The sequence below is a fragment of the Falco peregrinus genome, chromosome 4, assembly GCF_023634155.1.
Source record: "Falco peregrinus isolate bFalPer1 chromosome 4, bFalPer1.pri, whole genome shotgun sequence".
Classification (NCBI taxonomy): domain Eukaryota; kingdom Metazoa; phylum Chordata; class Aves; order Falconiformes; family Falconidae; genus Falco; species Falco peregrinus.
The window spans coordinates 120,148,532-120,174,379 of record NC_073724.1 but is presented as its reverse complement, the minus strand read 5'-3'; the positions used below and the strand labels follow the sequence as shown (position 1 = coordinate 120,174,379).

The 25,848-nt window shown below is 50.6% G+C and overlaps 1 protein-coding gene, 1 long non-coding RNA gene and 2 other non-coding genes across 5 annotated transcripts; 3 read left to right on the top strand and 1 right to left on the bottom strand.

Moving 5' to 3' along the window:
• Positions 1-2,672: 2,672 nt before the first annotated feature.
• Positions 2,673-11,789, bottom strand: LOC106113006 (uncharacterized). Of its 2 annotated transcripts, none has more exons than XR_008746922.1 (4): positions 11,475-11,789; positions 9,664-9,778; positions 8,698-9,114; positions 2,673-8,078 (listed from the first exon to the last, which is right to left on the bottom strand). It is a non-coding gene; the product is annotated as an uncharacterized LOC106113006 (long non-coding RNA). The 2 variants fall into 2 exon arrangements; XR_003551690.2 differs by having other exon boundaries at positions 8,698-8,864.
• A 149-nt stretch (positions 11,790-11,938) lies between these two features.
• RPS11 (ribosomal protein S11) lies at positions 11,939-14,923 on the top strand. Its single transcript, XM_005230789.4, has 5 exons — positions 11,939-12,074; positions 12,381-12,512; positions 12,735-12,810; positions 13,715-13,844; positions 14,751-14,923. Exons 1-5 carry the CDS (start codon positions 12,060-12,062, stop codon positions 14,872-14,874), a joined length of 477 nt encoding a protein of 158 aa, XP_005230846.1. The 5' UTR covers positions 11,939-12,059; the 3' UTR covers positions 14,875-14,923.
• On the top strand, positions 13,153-13,245 carry LOC114010305 (small nucleolar RNA SNORD35). The gene has a single exon (XR_003551692.2). It is a non-coding gene; the product is annotated as a small nucleolar RNA SNORD35 (small nucleolar RNA).
• LOC114010304 (small nucleolar RNA SNORD35) lies at positions 14,054-14,147 on the top strand. The gene has a single exon (XR_003551691.2). It is a non-coding gene; the product is annotated as a small nucleolar RNA SNORD35 (small nucleolar RNA).
• Positions 14,924-25,848: the final 10,925 nt, after the last annotated feature.

Genomic DNA, 25,848 nt, shown 5'->3' with positions numbered 1-25,848 from the left:
AAATACAGGCTGGGTGGAGAATGGATTAGAAGTAGCCCTAAGAAGAAGGACTTGGAGGTGTTGGCTGACATGAAGCTCAACATGGCCCAACAATGTGTGTTTACAGCCCAGAAAGCCAACCGTGTCCTGGGCTGCACCACCAGCAGCGTGGCCAGCAGGTCGAGGGAGGTGATTGTGTACAACTGTAAGACAGAAGCCAAGTTATGTACTGGAAAGGGTCTGAAACTCTGAGCTTTCCTTACAACAGAGGTTGTTAATTTCTCTCACATTTATATTCAGTGCATATCCACGGCACTTTCTTCTCTGTGCTACCCCTGACTTCAGACATCAAGTCTGCCTGGGGCTTCCTTGCAGACACACATTAGGGAAGAACGATAAATGTGCAATGTGGTGTTTCTGCAGTATTTGATATGTGGGTACATGGTAAGTGCAAATAACTTTTCAGCAAAGCTTTATATATGAATTTGAAATTGGATTGTTGGGTCACTGGCATAAATAGCAGCAGTGCTTCTTTTTTAAGATTTTCAAGAAATTTTCAGGGAGACGCAATCTTTTTCTGTAAAGATCTCTAGACAGTCTCTAATTTCCTAAACCTTCCAGATAAATGTCCCTTTGCCTGCATGTGTTCACTGTTGAGTGAACCATTCAGCAGACAAACAGATAATGATCATGCAGCTGCCGCACCTCCGCCAATGCTCAGCAGGTTCCCTTTGCCGGGTTAAGAGCCACAGTGAGTTTGCCTGAAGCGCATCAATAGGAAACTGAAGGATTTTGCTTCGAGGGCACGCTGAAAGGAGGTGTCACTAAGCAAATGGTAAATGAATCGCAGCTGGTGGACCATGACAACTACCAGTGAGAGTCACTTGCTGAAATGCAAAGGGCTGTGAGCAGACCACAGCTCAGCTACTGGTTCTGCGTGATGACCCCATCCAGAGGATACCTGCACCACGCTGCAATGTTTAAAGCAAAACCAGAGTTCACCCATTCAGAGACCTCTAGGCTCCCCCCAGACCCTCCTCATTGCATGGGTGAAATCTGTAAAACACAGTCCCCAGCTGGCCTGGCCCAGGACCACCCCAGGGCATCACCCTCTCAAGGTCCAGCTCTCTGGGCTTAACTCAGCTGAGACTTAGGGCTATCAAGATGATGAGGGGCTGGAGCATCTCCCTGATGAGGAAAGGCTGAGGGAGCTGGGGCTGTTCAGCCTGGAGAGGAGAAGACTGAGAGGGGACCTCATCAATGCCTACAAATATCTTAGGGGCAGGTACCAAGAGGACAGGGCCAGGCTCTTTTCAGCAGTGCACAGTGACAGGATAAGGGGCAGTGGGCACAAACTGCAACACAGGAAACTCCATCTGAGTATGGGGGAAAACTTCTTTACCTTGAGGGTGGCAGAGCGCTGGGACAGGCTGCCCAGAGAGGCTGTGGGGTCTCCTGCTCTGGAGACATTCAAACCCACCTGGACGCGGCTCTGTGCAACCTGCTCGAGGAAAGCTGCTTCAGCAGGGGGTTGGATTAGATCACCAGAGATCCCTTCTGACCCCGACCATGCTGTGATTCTGAGACTTCCAGGCTTGGCAGTAGGCAGCAGTCTCTGAGAGCCATCCCCCTCTCAACCCACATGTGAAAGCCTGTGCAAGCACATCCACCCACTTTCCACCTTCTCTGCAGTCAATGCTCTTATGCTCCCAATCCCTATCAGTGCTGACGGATGGTGCAAACTGGAAAGAAGGGCAGATCTTTCAGCAGGACCAAGCCAGACCCAACACCTCTCTGATATGCTGTCACCTCCAAGAGGAACATCAGTGCTGAGGCTGCACTGGCCCTGGCTCTGGTAATCCAAGTGCAGGACATTTCTACCAACACCCGACTTCATCCAACCAAGTGTCTTTCACAGGTGCCTCATCATGGAGAAGTGCTACACTCTGACAACAACTTTGCAAAGAAGGTGGTCATTGAGCTGCTTCTTTGGCCAAAGTCTTGCTCTTAGGCAGCCCCGTTTTGGCACATGCTGTCCTTTCAGAGGTCTCTCACAGAGTCTGACTTTTTAGCCTAGAACAAGGAGATAACTGAAGGATGAGCATGTTATTTCTTCTGGTAGAGAAGACAAGCTATGAGAGACAGTGACAGGGAAAGAGCTGGCAAGGGCACATACCAATATCAAACCCTGTAAACACTTGAGTGAATTCCTGTTTTCCTCACCTTCTGCTCATTTCATACTTGCCTCGCCTCACATGGCCTCTAAAATCTGTCCCTTTACACTCAATGTCTGTAAGCCACAGCAGCAACAGCCAGGAACGTAAACCATGTGCACTGAAACACAGAAGTGTTAACCATCTCAAAGCAAGGGGCTCTTGTTTACTTGACATGACAAGATGTTTTCTCAACCTGCTCTGCCATTAGCGCGTGATATTTGCTTTTAATGGCACCCTTCCTGATCCTGCTGCATTCATCCCACCCAGCATCCCCAGCCTTGATGTTGCATGATTGTTGTGTTAAAGGGGATGGAATATACCACTATCAGTCCAGTTGCGTATAATGTGTCTATTAAACGACCACGGTTCTGGATACACAGATAGCAGTCTGCACTGCCAGTCCAGCCGTGCTCATGAACTAGCACAGCCACACTGCAGGGTTTGGCCGCGTTCAATGAGAAACTGCGACAACCAGCGACTTAACAGTGCAGTTTTATTTGTGCAACAGATAGACAGGGTTTTGGATCGCTGGTGATAGTGACTGTCTGCAAAAAGACACATGCAATGTTATGATGTTATAAAGTATAAAACACGTGGAAAAGTTATGAACAATACAGCCTGGCTATAACTGTTAAAGAGTAACTCTCTAGAGTTTAGCACTTAGTTTAAGTCTCACCCAAGGTGTCCCAAGCCGGGGAGAAGAAAGGCTTAGCCCATCGGCCGGTCCCAGGAGTCAGTCTTGGTGCATCTTCCCTTAACCTGTTCTTGGTGGTGTCTTTCCCACTTTTCCCCTCATTTATTCACTTTTTTACTTCTCGTTACTCTTAGGTGGAGCTTGGGTGACTCTAGTCATACATTCTTTTATTGTGATTGGTGCAAAGTTCTCTCACTGTCATTTAAAGGTTCAGTTCATTTTAAATTTACTGGGCATGCTCCCAGAGTGGGGGATTCACTCTCTTCGGGAGGGCCATTTGAGTAGGAGGTTGCGATCTCGATCTCCCACTACCACAATTACTTTACCCTAACATCCTTGAGTCTTATCTCTTCAGCAGGTTGTTTTCTTTTAGCAGTTAGCATGTGCTCATCAGAAGGCTCCTTATTTACATTCTTGAGCTCATCTACATCTGTACTAACTGTCCCTTCTTGAAGTGCTGAGCGGACTGAGCTCCCGACCTTCTCTCACAGATAATGAGGCTCCTGTTTACATCTTCACCACAGTTGCTGGCCCAGCAACAGACATCTCATATATTTTCCATTTGACAGCCTCTATGTAGCTTATCGGCTATATGGTACCATCAGGTTCCCAGTCCTGCAGGGAGCACAGCAGAGCCTGGCCGCAGTGTCCCCACTTCACTCCATCCTCCACTATTCCTCTAGGATAGCAGCTTGTGTGGCTTAGGGACCTGTGGTGATGTCAGTTCCATGCATGCCAACCATCCTGAAGGCGATAGCTGTATTTTACCCTAAAAAGCTTTCTGTAATACTACGTTTATAATACAGTTTAACATCTTCATCAGTGACACAGCCAGTGGGATCAAGTGCACCCTCAGCAAGTCTGCAGATGACACCAAGCTGAATGGTGTGGTTGACATGCCTGAGGGACAGGATACTGTTCAGAGGGCCCCCAACAAGCTTGAGAAGTGGAGCCCTGTGAACCTTGTGAGGTTCAGCAATGCCAAGTGCAACGACCTGCACTTTGGTCAGGGCAATCCCAGGTATCAATACAGGCTGGGGGATGAAGGATTTGAGAGCAGCCCTGCGGAGAAGGACTTGTGGATACTGGTGGACGAAAAGCTGGACATGAGCCAACAATGTGCACTCGCAGCCCAGAAACCCAACCAAATCCTGGTCTGCATAAAAAGAAGTGGACAGCAGGTTGAAGGAGGTGATTCTCCCCCTTCAACTCCACTCTGGTGAGACCCCACCTGGAGTACTGTGTCCAGCTCTCGAATCCTCAGCACAGGAAAGACATGGAGGAGACCACAAAGATGATCAGAAGCTTGGAGCACCTCTCCTGTGAAGACAGGCTGAGACAGTTGGGGCTGTTCAGCCTGGAGAAGAGAAGGCTCTGGGGAAACCTTAGAGCAGCCTTTCAGTACTTACAGGGGGCTATAAGAAAGATGGAGACAGACTTTTTAGTAGGGCCTGTACCAATAGGACAAGGGGCAATGATTTTAAACTAAAAGAGGGGAGATTTAGACTATATATAAGGAATAAATGTTTCACACTGAGGGCAGTGAGACACTGGCACAGGTTGCTCCGAGAGGTGGTAGATGCCCCATCCCTGGAAACATTCAGGGCCAGGTTGGACAGGGCTCTGAGCATCATGATCTAGTTGAAGATGACCCTGCTCATGACAGGGGCTTGGACTAAGTGACCTTTAAAGCTCCCTTCAACCCACACTATTCTGTGATTCTCTGAAACATGTTTTGCTGATTGCTCAGTCGCTGTTGCCCTACTTAACTGCATCTTTGTGCCCGGGCTGCAAATCATCTGAAGAGAATGCATTGTGCCTTCTCTCTGCAGGCCTTCAGTATATTGTGGAGTAAGTGCAATTGCAAATTAACTTTTAAACCTGCTAGGTTTCAATATCTCAAATAGTAATGAGTAGAGGAAGGACTTGAGAGTCTATGTGAGGTCAATATACTGGACTTCGGGCAAATAAAAAATTGCCTAAGATGGGAAAATAGTTTGCAATTTGGCTACAAGAACTCTGGCTGTCTCCACCTGCTCAGGACTCTATGTGACCCACAGACCTTCACAGATAGACTGGAGCTGACGGGGTTTGAGCCTTTAGCTGTACTATAGGCTTGGACTATTTGAACAAGCCTCAGAGTTTAGGCTAAGTTCATGCAATTGCCATTAACTTCACCAGGTTTTCAGTACTTAATGACAACCTGTAACTTCACAACTAGAGTCATGCAGAGCTGCAAGAGCCACAGGAACAGTCGCACATTTACACCAAAAAAGAGAGAACAAAGCACTTCAGCAACAGCAGAAGAGGACACACGACCTCATGTACAGGGACCATGAGCCATGGTGCAGAAGGTTCCCTAGCTGGTTTGGAGGTCCTTACTGATTTTCCTGTGAAAGCTGGTATAATGAGCAAACTGGGATTCCCCTGGTCAGCTGGCTAATCGGAAGTCAGTACTGGACTCAGAAAAGCATTTCTCAACCCTTTGCCACCCACAGGCAATTTCACTTCTCTGGGAATGAAAGGCCACACCTCAAATACCGTGTTCAGTTTTGGGCCCCTCACTATAGAAAGACACTGAGGGGTCAGACAGTTCATTTGCCTAAAATGCCACTGCAGTCATCCTAGCTCTCAGCGACTGAGTTGCTCTCAGCAACTTACATCGACTCTCTCAAGCTCCTGGGACCCCCAAACAAGCTTCACCCTCCAGCCACCTGGCAGATGTTTATGGTCTTCACACACCCACAAGGGATGGTCCCTCTGCCATCCCCGTGGCAGTACAGATGGCCACCCTGTGGTATATTGAGGAAGAGAGGTTTCTTGTGCCGCTGACTCTGCGCTGCCTTACCCCAGGACAACTGCTCCTTGCCCTGGAGTGGCATAAACCCCTGCTATCCCTCAACAAGTAGTGTGGGGAGCTCCTAGTGCTCTGGGGAATACAGATGGGAGAGATTTCTGGCAGTGCTCACGCTCCCGACACCCCACCTTGTGCCTCTGTGGAGCTGAGGTATGCCTGTGTGAATACTGAGCTGTGCCAGGAACGTGTTAAGCCACTGCTTCAGAAAACCTGACCACCACAGCTGTTAACAATCACTGAAAGATCTAATGAGACGTTAACAGGAGGGATGTCAACAAGATAACAAACAAAATATTTAATGGGCTGCTGCTTTAAAGCACTTAAAGCCTTAACTTTGTGCTTGGTCAAGCACAATTTGCTGTTGGTCAAATCCATGTCAGCTGCTCGATTACCTTCCTGTGCTTCATTTGTTTGGAGACAGGGATCACAAGAGGATATGCTCTATGTTCTTTCCAGGCTGAGGCTGACCAGTCCATAACAGTCTGGACTCTCCTTTTCCTTCTGAAAGATTAGAGTTGCATTAGCTCTCTTCCAGATATCAAGAGAATTCCTTTAGTCACCCCAATTCTCCACAGAGGATAGACAGGAGCCTTAAAATCACACCAGACTTGAGAACCAGGGGGAAAAAAACCCCCAACTATTCAAGAGTTAAGCTGCAGACTAGGGTCAGGAAAATGGGTGTCAAGGGGGTCAGATTGCCATGGCTCAACCCACTCTGCACTGCACTTCATAGAATCATAGAAAGGACCTTAAAGACCATCCAGTTCTAATCCCCCCACCATAGGCAGGGCCCCCTCCCCCCAGCCCAGGCTGCTCCCAGCCCCGTCCAGCCTGGCCCTGAGCCCTGCCAGGGATGGGGCACCCACAGCTGCTCTGGGCAGCCTGTTCGTATGTCTCACCACCCTCACAGAAAAAAATTCTTCCTAGTATCTAATCTAAATATCCCCTCTTTCAGTTTAAAGCCATTCCATCTTGTCCTATCACTATATGCCTTTGTAAAAGTCCCTCCCCAGCCTTCTTGTCAGCCCCTTTAGGTACTGGGAGCTGCTCTAAAATCTCCCTGGAGCCTTCTCTTCTCCAGGCTGAACAACTCCAACTCTCTCAGGCTCTCTTCACAGGAGAGGTGCTCCAGCCCTCTGATGAGCTTTGCAGCCTTCTCTGGATTCACTCCAACAGCTCCGTGTCCTTCTTAAGGTGCAGTAATCTGCACCCTGCTTTCTGCAGTCAGCACCACTGGGCACGCATGGTACAGGATGAAGTCTATGGGTTGTCTCCCTCCAAGCCCATCATGTCCTTGATTTTTCTACCTCACACAGTACTCCTGGTAACCCTGAACAGGGCTGGCTGATGCCCCGTTTCTGCTTGCTGGCTGGCAAGGCTCTTGTGAGCAGAGTGGGTGCCATAATTGTGCCTGCAAGCTTCCAGAGGCACCCTGGCTGCTCTGCTTGGTGAGCAGGGTGCATGGCCACAGAGAGGTACTGTCCCAGCACGCAGCTCTGCCCTGCTTGTCCACATACTGGTTTGGATCTGCAGGAGGAGATGCAACTCTCGTTGGTTCGTCCAGAGCTCCCTTATAGAAACCCAGAGGGGTTTGCTTTTTCAGAGCACCATTGCTCACCTGGCCTGGGAGGAATTCATCAAGTTAAAAAAAGGGCTGAAATAGGGACCATTCCAGCTTCCAGGGAACAGGACAGCTACTGAGCCCTGCTCAGTACTCAGGTTTTGAGAAGCAGCAAGAGTAGAGACTGCTGAACACCAGCACAGGCTTGAAATTAGCCAGATGCTAGTCACAAGGGGCACATTGGCAGCTGTAATTCCCAAACTTCACCGGGATGCAACATGCACCCAGAAATACAGATGGGCCCAGATGTGTTACCACAGTCTTTGCACCTTCCCTATATCAGCTATAAAACATAACGACTGGACTCAGCAGGGTGACAGACAACCCAGTGACTACGGTGATCTGGCACAGATGCCTTGCATGTATCCCCGTCTGAAGCTTGCTGCTATCACATCAAAACACTAGGGCACAAATATCACTTCTGAAACGTTTCTCTCTTCTTGCAATGGATTCAGACAATTCTGTGCACCAATTCCACCTGCCCACAGTGAGCGTCAGCAAAGCCCATCATCAGAAATGCTGCACAGGCTGCACGCTCTTAATGAGGCACAAAGGAATCTGTGTTGGTTGGCCCCTCGGCACACTGGGTAGCCAAAAGGTATTGCCATAGCTGGACCCAGGTAGGCTGCAAACTCAAGTACTATCCTGAGCAGACTGGCAGGGCATTCCTTGTTCTTCTGTGGGGCCGCTTCTTATAGAACACAGGACTGACTGCAGAAAAACATATTACAAGTGAAATAATGAGCTGACAAAGATAATGGGACAGTTAATACTAAATAAATACTGAGTAACTATCAACATCCTAACAAAGGCCTAAATGCGCCTTCTGTGGCACTGTGAGGAAGAGGACGTGCAGATAGTTCAATGTCTACCTAAACAATTAAAATATGCATTGAGCCCACAATGCTGTAAATGTTTGGTGCTGTGTTTGGTGGGAGTGCTGTGTACAGATAAAGTAACTGACCACCTGACACAGGACAGACAGGTGATAGGAATGCCACCCTCAGAAGACATAGAACAAGGATCTAATTGAGCTAAGGTAAAAATGAAACCACGGTTTGAATTAATTTCTGTCATGCATTTAGACCCTAGTGTGTATAACCATCAATACATTATAATCTCTACTGTCTACAATCAATACTGCGGGGATTAAGAAAGCAGACTAACAAATTCAGCACTGACTGTACCATCAGGTGAGCGAGGCCAAGAGCCAGTCTGCTCCCAGAGTGGATCCCACTGCAGCCAGAGGCCAAGAACCAGCCCCCTGGAGTGTCTATAGGATCCATGTCCATGGAAAGCTGGCTGCACTCAGAAGGGAGAGGACACCCACCTTCAGACCCCAGCGAGTATCTCCTCTCTGCCACGTCACACCACACCTTCATGCTTCTGTTTTATTGAGCCACGCATGACAGCACAGTAGAAAGGGCAGAAATGCTTATCTGGGAGGGACTTCAAGATGGCACCGAAACCAAACATGCACACCAGGAAAGGATCAGGCTGCCCAAACAGAGCACATTCAGTAGCTGTTAAGTCTATTTTAAAAAAATCAGTGAAAGCAGTTCCATAATCTCTCATCATAACCTGATGCTGCAGGTCATAAAACAAGAACACAATTTTCTGGTTTCTTCCTGTGTCATTTCAAAGTGCTTCAGAACCTTCTCTCGCTGCCAGAAGAAACACACTTCCAGGCAGTCACTAGTTTCCTCAGCTCAGTCTCTGAAGGTGCTGAAGCTTCCTTGAGCTTCCTCTGAAAAGGCAATATGGCTTCTGCATATTTCCTTATGGCAAAGGCTTGATGGTACCTCCTACAGCCAGACAATGCTCAGAGGAAAACCCCCTCTCTCGCCACACTATGTCTATGATTTACCTCTGTTTCCTCCTTGGACCCACACAATGTTCTGAAGCTGTTTCCTGCTGCGGGCCATCAGAAGAAACACAGCCTTACACAGAGGGCTGCTAGCAGGATCAGGGGAAACGCCCTCATGACACAACTCAGGGGCACTAGTAACTCTTGGAGAGAAGACTCCTCACCTCAGTCTGGACATGTTCTGGTGGAAGAACCTCTTTCTTTGCATTCTAGCAGCCTACCAATATCTTTGCATTCTAGCAGCCTACCAACATGCATATTCTCTCCTAAAGCCACAGCACTCTGCTGCTGATTAATCAGGGGTTAATCAGGGATTTCTGATTAAGCCACTGCCTGAAATTCCCTTTTGCTCTGTTTTGCATCATCAGGATCAAGCTCAGCAGTTTGACTCCCCCACCTTCCTCCCTCGTTTTGAACACAGTTCCATACCACAAAGTGGCAGCTATTCTCCAACTGCCGCTGCAGATGCTGAACTCAAAGACAAGACTCTTGACTGGCGGCAGGTTCATCTGAGCAGATGCAAACACCTACAGAATGTGCTCACCTAAATGAGAAAAAGATTGCTATTATTTCTTTATTCCCCTATTCTTCACAATTCATCATGAGTTAAAGGCAGCAGATGACTGAGTTTCATTTTTAGTGTCAAACAAATTAGTAAAGAAATGGTATTTTATTTATTCATCAGCTTATGGATAATTTGCAGAGCAGAACAGTGTTTTTCAAGAGAATTTAGTTACATATCTCCATTTCAAGCTGCTTTTCCCCTGAGAGTTTGAAAGGCCTTTGAAAACAAACACAAAAATCCTTGAGGTCTTCCTACCACCTGTCCAAGACCACAACGTTGTAGTGACCAGTGCAAGGGCCCATCTAGGCACTTACTAATCACAAAACCACCAGTGTCCCAGCGACCAAAATTTAAAAATATTTCTGCCCTACTTCAGCCCACTGGACAGGATCATCCCACTGCCCCATCTGGGTTGCAGATCTGAAGTCTCTTCTGAATCAAGGTTTGCTTTGCCTCATCCACATCCTAGTGCTGAGGATTTTCAGCCCAGACTTCCTGAGCTGCACGTTTTTGCTACATATTCAGCAAACACAAATGGATTTTTCCTCCATGAACCTGTCTAGTCCCTCCACAAGCCCCTGTAAACTTTCAACATCCCCAGTTGCTCATTGAGGAGTTCTGCTATGGCTTACTCCTGTACAAAGAACAAACTGCTTTTTATTTTGAAACTGTTCCACATCAGCCCTCATTTCTCATGCTGCAAGAGTCAAATCAGCATCCACACAAGGTAGCTCTTCATGGCTAGAAATTACTTTGCTTTCAGCTACTGAAGTTCTCCCTGCACTCAGCCCCTAAGGAGGCAGACAACGACTAACAGAGAACAAAATGCCTTTTAGCACAAGGGCTCTAAAAAGCCCTAAAATCTCCCTTTAGTCTTCAAACGATTAATAATGCGATACGCAGTAAACAGGGAACTATATTCTGTTGGTTTAATATAACTTTATTTGCATCACAAATGATGTTAAATTATACTGATGTCTTTTTGTCAAACTACGTAAAAGCAGATTTACTGCCTTTTCTGAGGTACACTGCTGCATGTAATATATCTGTTAGCAGGAAGCCATAAACTGTAATTTAGGTCCAACTCCAGTAATATTGCTAACAGGTTCTGAAAAAGACCTTGAAGAAACAGAAGCACTTGTCCGGACGCAGAGGTATCCACCCAAAAGGTCCCCCATTTTCTGGACATCAGGCAGCACCAGCACATCTGGAGACCCCTTGACAGCATATGCCCTCACAGGTGGATATTTTTGTCCCTCAGCCCGAGACCAGGAAGAAATTCCCACCAAAACCCTGCGGTAGTTAAATTTTCCCTCACCCAAAGGAACTACAAACCCTAGGTCTCGGTATCAATACATAATGTGCTTCTCCTGAGAATTTCCCTCTCTGCTGTCCAGGTAGGGAACCAACGCAGAAAAGGTCTCACCCCGATTCACACGTAGGCTTTACAGAGCTCAGCATCTCAGGAGCTGCAGCCCACAAAGCCAGCCAGCAAAGCAAAGAGGCACTAGCAAAGCTGTTCCACGGGGTGTCTGAACCAGTGGCACACAACTGAACTGCTGAACCACTGTGAGTCAGCCTGGGCTGTGTCGTACTCCCTTTATTTCTTAACCGTCGATGCTGCCCTGCACCTGCTCTTGGAAAAGGTCCTCCAGAAATCCTTCACTTCTCCTACCTCCGTCACGTTGTTTGCATCTTTTCCTCTTAAAACTCCAGCACCCAACATAGCAGTCACGCTGCGGCAGGAATCCTCCCTCCGCATCCTGCACGGCCGCCCATCCCCTGATCTAATCCACCATGCTTGGGACAAGAATCTCTTGGGCTGGCGGTGCGTTCACCAAAGCGCTAGGCATCCAGCCAGCTTCTGCCCTTCTCTCCCCAGCAGCAGCCAAGCCCGGCAGCACCACAGGCGGCCAGCGCGTCCCGGCCTGCGCCTAGGCCGAGGGCGGCGGGGGGGACAAACGGTAACGGGGGCGAGGTGGGATGGGGAGTAGGGACACACAGTGACAGAGGCGGGAGGGGGGAGGGGGGGTGGGACACGGGACTACGACGAGCCTAGCACCGCGCCCCCCCGAGCCAGCAAAGCGGGGCAGGGGCAGGCACCTGTGCAGCTGCTCTGCCTTCGCTTCAGCGCGGCGGGAGGAAATGACGTCACTCAATCGGCCTCCCCGTGATGTCGCTTCCGGCTCCCTCGCCCCGCCCCTGAGATAAATAGTGCCGCGTGCGCCGCGACTTCCCCTTTCCAGCCGCGCGGTGCAAGATGGCGGACACGCAGGTGGGTGCTGCTTGTGACTGGGCCCCGGCCGCCCGGCCGGCCTCGGGACGGGCCCTTCTGGGGTCGCTGCTCGCCCCGGCGCTGCTGGAGGGCGGGGAGGATGCGGCCCGGCCCTGCGAGGGGTGACGGCGGGCGGCCTGTGGGGCGGGCGGGCGGGCCAGGCCGGTCGTACTGGGTGAGGTACTGTGCCCTGGGGGGCGGGGATTGCTGTCGGTGTCGATGTGGGGCCTGACGTGTTCCCGGTGCTGAGGAGGTACCGTGCCCCAGGGCTGCTGGTGATTCTCTCCTCGTCTTCCCCTACCTCAGACCGAACGGGCCTACCAGAAGCAGCCCACCATCTTCCAGAACAAAAAGCGGGTGCTGCTGGGCGAAGGTGGCAAGGAGAAGCTACCCCGATACTACAAAAACATCGGCCTCGGCTTCAAGACTCCCAAGGAGGTAAGGCCTGGCTATCTGCAGGATGCAGGTGGGCAGGACTGCCCTGCCTCCCGGCCGTGCTTCCCGAGCCCGGCATCTCCTCCCACTGCAACCCAAAGGCCGTGATGGTCCCGCAGACTATTAAGGCGATGTAGCTGTGACTCCTCTGAGCACGGTCACTAGGCTTCGGTGCTGCCTGACCTGTTGGTCTATCCAAATGCTGACAATTGTTTCTTTTTATAGGCGATTGAGGGCACTTACATCGACAAGAAGTGTCCCTTCACTGGTAATGTCTCTATCCGTGGCCGAATCCTGTCAGGTGGGTTGTGTAGGCACCTTAAGGAGTAATGATATAGACATAATCCCTGGACTGCCTGGAAGTGGGTACACATAAAGAAGAAATTCTTTTTTGTGAGGGCGGCGAGGCGCTGGCCCAGGCTGCCCAGAGCAGCTGTGGGTGCCCCATCCCTGGCAGGGCTCAAGGCCAGGCTGGATGGGGCTGGGAGCAGCCTGGGCTGGGGGGAGGGGGCCCTGCCCATGGTGGGGGAGTTGGAACTAGATGGTCTTGAAGGGCCCTTCCAACCCAGAGTGTTCTGTGATTCTAAGCAAAGCCTGTGAGCAGCAGTCTGGAGTTGCCTGGAAACTGCTGTGGTCCTTGAGCTGCATGTGATGCCATTCTCTCACGATGGTCTTCTAAGCCTTACCTTGAAGGGGCTTTGATGACAATGCTGCACGGCTTTGCTGATGCCCAGTGAAAGGACCAGTTGCTGGCAGTTACCCTTCCAGATGTGCTGTTCTGTAGTGCAGATGCTGATGTAATGCAGTAGCAGATAAGGTAGGGAGCATTGGTTCTAGGCAGCAGGGCACAGTATGCTTAGAAAGTCTTAAAAAAGACAAGAGAAACTTGTTTTAAAATACAAATTTGAAAGCTGTAACCTGGCAGAAAAGTGGAAAGCCATTTCTGCCTGGTAGAGCACCACAGCAGTCTCCAAAGGATGTGTTGTCGTTTACTATTAAAGTAGGCAAGGAGAAATGGCTGGAATTGATAGGTACTGCCTTCAGGTGTCAGATGCCACTCATCTCTGCTGATCCTCTTGGGTAACTCTTTGAGAAATCTTTTATGTGTTAAGTTATAACCCCAGTCTCCAGCCAGTTTGCCAGTGGTCAGTGCATCCGTGCTTATGGTCATGCTCATCACATTCCCCCCGACTTCTCTTGCCCAGGTGTGGTTACTAAGATGAAGATGCAGCGCACCATTGTCATCCGTCGGGACTACCTGCATTACATCCGCAAGTACAACCGCTTCGAGAAGCGCCACAAGAACATGTCTGTGCATCTCTCCCCCTGCTTCAGGTGCGTGCAAGTTCCAGCAGTGACATTAGGGGAGTGTTAACCCCAGGAGAAGAGATGTGTGGGAGTGCCATACATGCTCAGAACATGTCATATGTGTTGTTTATATGTATTGCTTATAATGCCGAACTCTGCTTTCACGTAGAAACTGCAAGTGTGCAGTTAAGGTGACATGTGGTTTTATTGCTGCTTCTGACCTGGAATCTGCTTACTGGTGGTGATGTCTAAACTCACGATGGTCTTCAGAGTCCCTGCTGGTGAGAGGGGACTGCTGACAACGCCAGTGGCAATTGCTGAACCGTAAGAGAGGTTCCAGTCAGTCTGCCTGTTGCCTTCTGAAACCATCCACTGTTACAGCATTGCTGTCCTTGAGAAAGCATAACAAATATGTATGTTTCTGAAGTAAGTGCTGAGGTCAGAGGGGACAGGTTCAGAGGCTGGCTCTTTTTTTTTTTTTTCTACTTGCATGTTTCCTAAGCCTGTCTTTGTAGTGCAGCATTTCCAGAAAAACCTGGACTAGCGTTGCAGTGCAGCTGATTTGGCTTAAGAAGGGCTTCAAGCCTGCGTGTGACTGGAAGGGAAACTCCCCACCTCTGAAGGGTTTCCCTTCTGTGCTCAGCACTCATCCTGTTCTTGAAAAGCTCGTGTTTAGCCTTGTCTTTTGAGTTTGAACTTAGTGTGGTCAGACTCGGAAGGCTTTGTGTCAGCTGCTGCAGGGTGACTGCTGTTTATCAGGCACATTCGTCTTTGCTTAAAATTAAACCGCCTTGCTTCACAGCTTATCCAAGGTCGCTTTCAGCACTGCATTACTCGGTAGCGTTATGCAATGCAAGTGCCTGCACTGCAGAGCAAACCAACTGCATATGTGGGAAATTCAGAACTACTGAAATAGCAGCAATGTCTTTGCAGGGATGTCCAGATTGGAGATATTGTCACCGTGGGAGAGTGTCGTCCCCTCAGCAAGACTGTCCGGTTCAATGTCCTCAAAGTCACAAAGGCTGCTGGTACCAAGAAGCAATTCCAGAAGTTTTAAAAACAGCTTATGGAAGATACACAGGACAAATAAAACTTGTAAAAATGTACCCTGTGTGTGTAACCTGAAATAAACAGCATGGGGACGCAAAGCCACATGGCACGCATCGGACTGCAGAAACAGGCAAAATGAGTGCATCTCTGGAGGAAAACATGCGAGTGTTATGCAGCTATGTTAAGATATTCGAGGTTTTCTATTCAGAAATGATGACAGTTTGGGTGACGGACAAGGAGTGAGTGTTGTGCCTTTGTTGATAAATAGGGACTGCAGTATTTTTCAATGGCAGTGACTCACAATCCAACTGGAACCGTCAGCAAGTGCTTGGTCTGAGGTGTGTCACAGCCTGTCTGAAGGAAAGGTGCCTTGGCAATCTCTTCTCCTGGCGCCTCTATCCCAGACAGGCTTACCAAGGCTCAAATTTTTATTGTGTTGAAAAGCAGGGCACAGAAAAAAAAAGCATGTCCCCTTTTGCTAACTGTTTTTAGTTACTTTCTGGAGAGTTCTTGTGGCTTTCCGGTTCAATACTGATGTCTGGTGTCGCCATTTCACCCCTTCCCAGCATTGCTGCAGATGGTAACAGATGGGAGATTATGTAATAATTTGGTTTAGAATATAAAGCCTCTTAGTGATAACAAAGGCAGTTGTGATTTTAAAAGATCATTTCTCAGAAAGCTTAAGTATGTATTTAAAGAGAGATGCCATGTGGCATTTTCACACTTGGAGGTGTCCGAGCACATTTTTACAAGGCTGTGGTGTCAGCAGCTGAAGGGGGGATGGGAGTTAACGCTGAAGAAACTGCTTTTTCTGCAGATTTTTTTTTTTTAGAGGTGATAGTTGCTTGTGGTTCCAACAGTCATAGGAAATGTTTTTCTGGGATCTGAGTAAGCCCTTCATAGGAAACCGATCCTGTGTTCAGGGGGGAGAAGCCAGAAGGGAGCAATGGTATGACATGGTACAGATGACAGGAGGTGTGTATGATAACCAGATGTGGAACAAGGAAACAAAATCCAGTGTTTTAAACGCATGTAGCTCAGCTGGCAGTTACCTTAACCCCAGGCTGACTCTGGCAGTGTTGCCTGTTGAGTTGGTGCTAGGAAGGGCTGCAAGAGCAATTCTGTGGCCCACAGCTTGTAGAAAACTGAATTGTGGTGACTTCTATATTAACAGGCACCTGGCTTGCAAAAGTTCAGTAGCATTTTTGTGAGAGCTGCCTTGTGCCTTTGTGGCGGGGATGTCCTCTTGCATCTAGGGAGAGTGATTCAGTGGGATCTGGGAGCAGTGCTTGCTGCGTGGCAGGCTGGAGCTGTTGAATAAAGCTGATCTCTAGTCAGTCCCATAGAGCGAAGGTAGGATCCCCAATTGTATCGGTCTATATCTTTGCATTGGTCTCTATACCTTGGTATTTTGGTGCCTACTGAGCAGAAAGCTTTTAAGCTCAGGGTCAGCTTTCACTAGGATATGAGTGGTTGTTTCCAGCAGCTGCCGGGTCAGACAGCTTTTCCCCGCTTCTGAGCGGGAAGTGTCCTTCCTGCCAGGCTTCACAGCAGCCTGTCCCTCCTTCCATGGGGCTCTACCTGAGCTCTATTTTGACAGGGATGTAACAAACTGAACCAGCCCAGTCTGGGTGGCTGTACAGGCATGCCATGGCTGTTACCTGTGGGGACCCTTGGATGAGGATGCTGGGGAGCCAGCTGCGTGGGTTTGTGGTGCCCTGAGGTTTCTCCGCTGAAATCTGTGAGCCTTGAGGGAGACTGAGGTCAGGGCTGGGAGAGAGGAGGAGTGGAGGCACAGCTGGTGGTACGGGATCCACGCAGAGCTCCAGAATGACATTCCCACCCAGGCTGGGGGATGTTGCAGCCTCCGTGGCATGTCACTGCTGGAGCAGCCAGCACGTGCATCAGCTCCTCTGCTCTGCTGCCCAGAGCTCGGATGTGCCGTCTGCCTGGAGCAGAGGGGGTAGGAGGCAGCGGGTCAGGCCAGAGCAATGAAGAGGTGGCTGGCACTTTCCGAAAGTTGCTGAGGCCAGGGCTGAAACAGGTTGGCCATAGAGCAAGTGGGAGGAGCACCTCTGGAGGTCCATCCCTGGGTGTCAAGGAGTCAGATGGGAGCTAATATATGGGAAGGCACCGGGAAAGGTGATGGTTTCCAGAGGGCTTGCCATGCCTGGGCATCTCCTTGGGGATGGCGTTGTCACACTGTGGCTGTGCTGAGAAGGCACTGGGCCTGTTGCAGCAGTAGGCTGAGGGATTAGGGATGCCTCACTGGCTTCACACCAAGCAGATAAAATACTAATTATTTACCACTTCCACATACAGCAAGACCACTGCTGGAAGGTCTGTGTCCTGCTGCTATGATGTAGCAGCTTCCCCAGCGCAAGCAGTCCCTGTGGATACAGCATTCGGCGTGTCTCTGCTTGCTGCCTCTTAGCAAGAGCATGTCAGCTTCTGTGGCTGCAGAAGTATGTCATCTGTCCCTTAGAAGCTCTCAGAGGAGAGAGATCAGGCCACTTCCAGCTTGCTCAGAAGCTGAAGGAGCAGCAAGACTGCAGCATCTGAGGGTGGCTGTGTGACCCAGTAAGGCTGATCTGGTAGCTTGCTGCTGCCCAATGGAGGGGTCTCACTGTCCTTCCTCCTCCTCCCTCCCAGCAGGTTTTGCTCGTTAACCAGTCAGAAAACAGCCAGCTTTTCTTCTCTCCAGGTCATTTTCTGCTGGTTTGGTGAGCTGAACAATCTCACAGAGAGGTGAGCTGGGAGGAGGGGGGATAAGTGGCCTCACTGTCAAATCTGCACCCCCCACCTTCCTTAATGTCACTGTCTTTGACAAGGATGCAGCTTGGCCACTCAGCCAGCAGCTCCCCCATCCAGAAACCTGCTTCACCCTCATTTTGGGCACCCATCAGTGGCTGCAAGGAGCCTCCGCTCATCCAGCTCTCCATGTAGGTCATCATGCCAAAGGCGTTTGTCTCAGCTGCTGAGTGGGACCCATGCACTTATCTTTGAAGAGATAAAACTACACTTCCAATATTCCCAAACCTCTTCTGGAAATCCTATTACACCTTCTAATCAGTCCCCAGTAGCTGGGCAGGGCATCCAGTATTGAACGTTTTCACTGGGGCTGGTGTCTGCTCAGAGGTGTCTTCAAATTAGCAGAAAGGCTCACAGGGAGGATGTTTCACTGCATTCACTGTAAAATTGGCAAAATTTTGGAAAATTTGCCCATTTTCACTGGCAAAATTTCACCAGAGCTACAGGGAACATGGTTAAAGGCTTTAAATGAGAGCTTAGCTTAGCCGCACTCTGCGTGAGGAACCTTGTTGTCTTTGGCGGTTTAAAATAGGTGGCTCCTTTTGCTTTCAGAAATCATGAACATTTGAGAATTGCACCAATGGCATCTCCAATAAATGTTGTCATTAGCTGGAGCGACGGCATGTGGCGTTGGTCTGGTGTGAGGACAGAAATCCTCCGTTGTTGCCACTCCACAGACAGGCACAAGTATTTTTGGTGGTGCCTCAAAAGCAGCCCTGTGCTGCTAGTGAGGGCCCCGGGTGCTTGCTGTTCAGGTCCCCCAGTATGGGCAGCAAGAGGCTGGAGCAGACCAGGAGCCCTTCCCACCTGTGTCAGGGCACAGGGATGGACCTCAGGGCAGAGCTGGGGGGCAGCGACCAGCCACAGCCCATGTTCAAGCCACCGAGAGATGACCCAGGTTGCTAGGGGTGAGCTGATTTTGTTCTGGTCCCACGTAGGGACACAGAAAAAAAGAAAAAAACATCTCATATACAGCTCAGTCTACAAAGCTGTAAAACTTGGTAACAGAAATTAATGCATCAGCCTGGTTTTAATGGAAAATAGATCATGGCCAATTAACTTCTGGAAGGAGTTTTCTTTAGCAATTGCCTAACAGTCTCATATTGCAATTACACTCTCAATTGCAGTAACATTGTCATTAAAAATGTATCAGCAAATCACAGAGTAAGTACACTACAGAGTGAATAGATTTCAAAACATATCTGTTAATTGATTTAAAGTATTAAATAGTTTGGAACTAAGGGTCTGTCCAGATCCTAACAGAAGCCATGCTGCTGGGTGAAGGTTACCAGGAATCTGAAATCACCCACGACAAAAGTTGCGTATTTTCCCCAGGCAGACAACTTGTCTCCTCCACCAAGATCAAGCTCCTGAAACCCACTGCTGCGTTGCACCCTTGTGAGGAGATCCGGGGAAGTCGCAGTCCTGGGCTCTCGGCGTCCCAGTCTTTGGGTGCAGCAGGGCAGCTCTACAGAGCGTGCATGGCAGGGTGAGAGCATCACAGGTGGAAACGCCCCAAAGTGCTTTGAAAACCTGGTGCGGGTTCAGGGGAAACCTGCAGAAGTGGGTTGGAAAGGAAATCGTCTTGGAGTTGGAGCTGAGGAGCCAGACTGCTTGGCTTAAACACGAGGCAGCTGAAAACAGGATGATTCTTCGTGTTTGTACACGGGGAGAGCATACCTGGCGCTGCAGTCGCGTGCCTTCACCTGGAAAATAAGAAAAAACGGATATGATTGTGAGAAACTGAAGACGGGGAAATCAAAAGACTGTTTGAAAAGTTTCCCTCAGGGGCAGCCTCTTGTCACACAAACTATTTTAACTCTGCTTCCAGCCCGCAAGCCAAGACTCCCTCTGGCTCAGCCCGGGCACAAGACCCACGAGCTGCTCCTGGGGGCTGCCTGGCATCCGTGTACACCCCCCCACACACACACTCCCTGGAAGCAGCGTGTGACAGGCTGAAAATGGCCTCAGAGGGATCCTTCCCCAGCAGCTGGAGGATCACAACATTTCCTTCACCCAGATACCATCACAGCAAAGGTACTCGTGGTTTTCAAACTCATGGACTCAGCCTGCTGGCTCACATCTTCAAGGCAGCATCCCCTCAGGGAGACTGAACTGGTACTTAATAAAACCAAGCAGACAGGAAAACAGATGTCGAAGCCACAAAGATAAGGACAAGGTGTTTTGCCCACATGGAGACAAAGCCAGAGACAATGTCTTGGAGCCAGCTTTTGGCTGTCTCACATCTCACTGCACACTGCAAGGACTTCCAGGTACGCCTTCAGAAACCCCAATGACACAGAAAGCCAGGGCTCGGTTCCTGCGGCTGCCTCGTTCCTGCCAGACCTGGGGAATTGGACCTGCACGGGACAGGGGTGGCTCATCTCTACCCCCCCGATATGACCATCCTGCCTAGCATCCCTGCAAGAGGGGTGCGATGGAGACGCTCTCACCAGCCTGACCTCATCCCCTCTGCTAAGTCAAGCAGCTGCCGTGCAGGAGCATCCAGCCAGCTCAGGTGGGGAGTAAATGGCACAAACACTGTCCCCAAAACACTTGTTCCCTTCCCTGTCATGCACACGGGGAACGTTGTGAGCCACAGCTCTCTGCTGCTCTGCTTTGTTACCAGACATGTCCCTAATCCTTTCCATCTTTTCAGAAACAGCTTTGAGATATTTGCAAATAATAAACTGTTTCCCTGCAGCCCGGAGGGAGGCCAGCGCTCAGCCTGACAGCTCATGCAGACGGCATGGGAAAAAAAACACACGCCCCCACCTAGGACCGGCAGGGATTTATAAAACCATGCAAAATTTATTCCGAGGTTCCCCGTTTAATGGAGGCACATCTGCTGCCTGCCGGCGTGAGCCTGATCGGGGGCTGCGAGAGCATTTTGCCGTGGCATTTTGGAAAGGGGGAGTGAAGAACATTTTATATTTAGCAGTTGTTATTTACGAATTAGGAAAATAAATGCTTCTGTGCCGGCTCCGCCGGCTGTGTGTCGAGCAGGTGTGGTTGGCAACGCGTTTGCAAGCTCTGGAGGAGGAAGAGGCAAAGACAGGAGATGCCGCCAACATAGACAAAGGGCTGAGTATTGCTCAGAAGTACCCAAGGGATGCTAGAGGCTGGATTAATTGAACTGAGATTAAATTTAACTGTATGTGGAACGAGGCCATGCTCCGCAGACTAAAAAAAGAGGCTTTTTGGTATATCAGGATCTTGTCTGCTAGGAGCTAGAGGTGTGCAATACAGCTGCAAAAGGAGGGCAACAATTTCTCCAGGGTGCCTAGCGCAAAAGATCTTGTACTCGCTGAAGGCAAGCATTGGAGCTGTTGCAGAGGGCAATGGCAGGACTTCACCTGCAATTTCAGCATCCCAGGTACCAGAGAGGATAACCCAAGCCCCAGTGGGATCACAGAAAGCCTGCCAAAATAGTGGGGGAAATCAGCAGCCAACTCTAGAAGCAGTGATGTGCTGCTTAGCCCGTTTTGCTGTCTATAGCTAGGGTGGGGGGTAAATGGGAGAAAAAAGCAAGGGTAATGGGGAAAACAGCACAGTTCAGCTAGATGATGACCCTGGAGCAAAAATGAATGAGTTCAAATTGGGTGCAAATTGATCTCACCTGGAAATGAGGGGGGGAAAAAAAGTCTGAGCAGCAGTGATGCAAGGTCTGGAATAGCCTCCTGCGGGCTGGTGGGGGCAGAAACCCAGAGGATTTCAGCCTGGGTGGGCTGGAGGCTGCAAGGATCTGGTCAAGGGTGATGGACCCGAGGCCACCACGGTGGCTGCATGGGTGGTGAATATCTGGGCTGGGCAGGCAGCATCAGCCAGTGCAGGAGGGCATTCCCAAGGGGCTCCCAACAGTGCCAGCTGGCATGCCTTCGGTCTGGAGGAGATGTGGGTGCAGCTGGACCCTCCCACGGCACCAGGGCCTAGAGCAGGAGGGAAGAATTGCCCACGCTGAGCCAATTCCACACCGGGATCCCATCTAGGATGAAGGCAGCAAACACTTCCCAACATGACTGGACCTCACCACAGCTCCCTCGGAGCACAGTGCCCATTGCCAGCAGCTCTGGCTGAAGGGAAATCCTCATCTGCCCACCGTGTTTCCTGAATAAAGACACAAGAGGCAACAGAATATTGAAATCTGGAAGCTTCTTTTGGAGGCCAATAATGAATGGTGCATTGTGTCAGGCACCTATGAAAGCCAAAAGCATAAATAATTACAAAAGGGAGTAGCAAGCCCAACTGATGGTTCGCAGGTGGCGTGTTCGGTGTTCAGCCACCAGTTCTGGCAGATGTAGATTATTGACAAGGAATAGCTGGGAGAATACACTTTTTTGTCTCACCTTCTTTTAGAATCTTCACTAAATATCTGTAGGCAATTATATTCATAGAAAAATTTATATATTTTTTCAGCCGTACCTTACGTGGCCACCCAAAAGACACAGCAGAAGCACGGCAGTCATCCCAGCACGTGGATGGTAATCTGTAAGGTCACGTGCATGGGTTTCCCCAGCATGCAGAGAGTCTCCTCAGCTGCACCCCCCAACACATGCACATCCTCGCTTCCCACCCAGAGTTTTCCTCCTTTCCTGCACCCACAAGCCCTGCACAGCCCTCACACACCGTCCCCCCCAAATATCCCCTCTCACACCTCCTTGAAATAGCTCCAAGGAAGGAACTGGGAAGTCCCCAGCTGAAAGCCAAGGTGAGAACACAGCCGCCCCTCACCATCAAGACATCCACAGAGATTTTACTGCTGGAGCAGAAGCCAGGCAGCATCCCAGCACCAAAACTGCTGATGGGAATGCCGGTCTGGAGAGCAGTCCCCGTGCCAGGCCACCGGAGTGGCTGAGCTGAAGCCTAGCAAAGAGCCCCCATCACACACCCTGAGCTGCAGGGTCTCTGTGCAGACACCTCAAGGAGGAGCCTCCTGCCTGCACGCCCCAGGCTGCCCCAGCTCTCATCCCACCAGGGCAGTCCCTGCTGTCCCCTGGGTGCAGAGGGCAACGGCTGTGAGGATCCCAAGGAGTACGGGCAAAGCAAAGGCCTTTCACCATGCTCTCCTGTGCAGCACGACCAGGCTGGGCAGAGCTGCCCAGTCCTCGTTCCCCATTCCCACCTCTGTCGTGCCTCACCACTGGGTATCCGGCTCTCCTCTCCCCTGCCCCACCTGGAACAAGTGTCTTCTGATCTCAGCACGTTCCCACTCTGCACTACAGTGTTTTTTATCCACCCACCTGCCCCACCAAAGTCCATCCTTTCCTTAATTGCCTGAGCACAAGTGATCCCTGTAGAGGCATGAAGCTGGGTTAATTAGCACTGATAATATACAGCTGTGGGCTGGCTGCAGCGGCAGCAGGCTGGCTGATGTAGATAAGGTGCAGCTGTGGCTGGTTAAGTTAAGTGGTTGAGAGCCAGGGAAGAGAGTGCAGCCAAGGAAGAGAGAGGAGGAAGAAGCAGAGAGAGGGCGAGAGGGCTTGGGCTCTGGCTGAGGCGAGACAAGGAGAAGGCAGCAGAGGGACTGGCATGAAGAGTGTGTTGGTATGGGATGGCAATAGACCTTGTTGCAGTTTGATAGTTTGGAGAGTGCTGTGACGATCCCTGCCCGTCCAGCGTCAATGTCACCCCACAAGACTGCTGTGGGTGGCAGATGCTGACCCGTGCCCCTCCTCATGCCATGAGAGTTAAGACCAGTAGGAGCCGGAGATCTTCTTACTCAGCCACCGCTGTGCTGAGCCGGGGGTCTCTCTGCAGTATTTCAGTCCCTGAGCGGCTGCTCCTGATGTCTGGGCCCACTGGCACCGGCTGGCTGCAGCTGGGCATTGGCTGCGGGCCATGTCGGGCAGCCTCAGCCCGTGGCCCACGCACCCCGCTGCGGATGGAGCTGCCAGGTTTCTGAGATCCAGGTCTACTGAGCCAGGAGGAAAAACTTTTCCTGAGCTGAAAGCAGCCAGCACAGCCTGTAGGGGCCCCTCCAAAGGGACACTGGGCCAGCATGTTTGTTTCCTCCCTCTGGTGCTCTGTCCCCTGCTACAGGCCAGCCATCCCAAATTCTGCAGGGGCAGGGAGAAGAACCCCAAAGGTGTCTGTCCTCTCGCAAGCCGAGCCCCACCTTGTACTGCAGAGCGCTGGGTCGGGCTACAGGACAAGGGGAGCTTTGACAGGTTTTAAAGGAAGAAAGCCCAAAAGAGGGGAGAAAAAAAAAAAGAGAATAACCATAAATGCCAAGAACTGTTATTGTGAAGACATCACCATGGTGAAACAACTTTTTAACCCTAAGGATCATGAACTATGGCTAGCATGCTGCCAGCTAACAAGTACAAACATCACTCCATAGCACTGTGATATTTATTGTTAGCAATAATAGTATTAAAGATCCACATTAGGTCTTTATCCGCTGAACAGATTCATACTCACACACATTGCAATTGTTTTGCCCAGGAACGTGTCGGCTCTCAAAATCACAGCCGAAGCCGTCCTGCCCAGGCATCCCCTAGACGTGCCATTAGCCACCATCAGAGTGATGGGAAAATGCCTGGAAGTTGTGGCAAACTTGGGCCAGTAAATCTCCCACTGGTGGGAGTACTGGGGAGCCCATGGCACACACACACACATGCATGCACGCATCCCCCATTTGCTTCTTTGGGTCTTTCCTGGTGCTTCAGGTGATGACCAGAGCCTGGAGACGTCTCCATCTGTGATTCCCCATCTGCAGTGGTTGAGCGAGGGTTTCCTCCTGCCAGGGAGAAAAAGCGACTCTCAGAAAACTTCTTGGTGAAACCTCAAATCTTTCACAGCTCAACCCAAAATCGTGTTGGCTGCCACCCCCTCCCTGCCCGAGCTGAGAAAGGGACTCGCATGCTTCTCTAGGCTCCCAGGACCGGGGTGTGGATAGGCAAATGCTGGGAGCTGTTTTGGGGGCATGCCATGCTGCTGTGACCCCATGTCCTCCTCTAGACCCAGCACAAGACAGCCATCCGCCCAGTCCCATGGTGGCTCCATCCTGGCTCAGCCTGGATGTGCATCTGCAGGGGAGGGCACGGACATCCGTTACTCATCACCATGGGCCTTCTGGGCTCAGGGACGAGCTGGCATCCCCAGGGGAGCAGGAGCTGCGCTACAAACATGGCTCCTCCGCAGCTGGCAGCAGTATCCCAGCCTCTTTGCCTTGGACAGGGCTCAAGAAACATGTCCCCAGATGGTTGGGGCTGCACCTTCTGCTCTGCAGCACCGTAACAAGTGTGACCGTGCCCTGTGCAGCATCCCAGTGCCAGGGCAGTGCCGACGTGCTGGGAGCAGGAGACCGCCAACAACTCTGAGACTCAAACGTGGGGCCAGGGCTCTCCTGGGAGGCCACCACCAGGGAATATGAAACAAGCGACAAGACGAGAGATGGCAAAAACGTTGGGCAAACCCAAGCACCGGTGGGGCCAGGGCCTGTACTGTAGCCTCGGGTCTCACCAGAGCTGTCCGTTTCTCTCCCTGCACTCACAGATGACGTCCCCACCGCCTGCTGCCTCAGCTACCAGCAACACCCTGTCCCACGGGGCCTCATCCTCTGCCCACATCACCAGCAGCAGCTGCACCCAGCCGGGGGTGATGTGAGTACCCACCGTTGTTGGCGGCTTGGGGTGCAACGACTGGAGCACTGTCCCAAGGGTTGCCAGGTGGTGGGACAGGGACATGGCCAGGGCCACCCAGGTTGCTGCCAGTGCGATCTCTTCAACTTACTTCAGTTCAACTAAATATTAATTGCTGCAAAAAAGGAAAATATAAACATATTTTGAACTATGTCCAATTAATAACCTAACCCAGAAATAATTTAACTATATCTATATGCCTGTTAATGAAGAGTCAGGAGTTTTGGTGCTGCAATACAGAATGCTATCGATCACCTTGGGTGTCTCTGAAGCCCCTGCTGGGGCCACAATGTGAAAGAAGGGACCCACAGGGACCACCTTGACCTTCCAACACGATGGGATCGCTGCTTCCGTCAGAGCGGGTTGTCCTTCGACCCAAGGCAGCTCCCACGGTACTTCGTCCTCCCCAGCCCAAGTTCAGATCCAGTGCCACGCAAGACAGCCCCATGGGGTGACACTAGAATCTCACCTGGGGCTGCCAATGCCAGTGGGCAGCCTGTGCCAGTGATCTTACTGGGAGCGCTGTG

Excerpts from the sequence above, each read along its gene's own strand:
- RPS11 (XM_005230789.4), top strand. Across the intron at positions 12,513-12,734 it reads GCTTCAAGACTCCCAAGGAG|GCGATTGAGGGCACTTACAT; the intron begins GTAAGGCCTGGC and ends TTCTTTTTATAG. Across the intron at positions 13,845-14,750 it reads CATCTCTCCCCCTGCTTCAG|GGATGTCCAGATTGGAGATA; the intron begins GTGCGTGCAAGT and ends ATGTCTTTGCAG.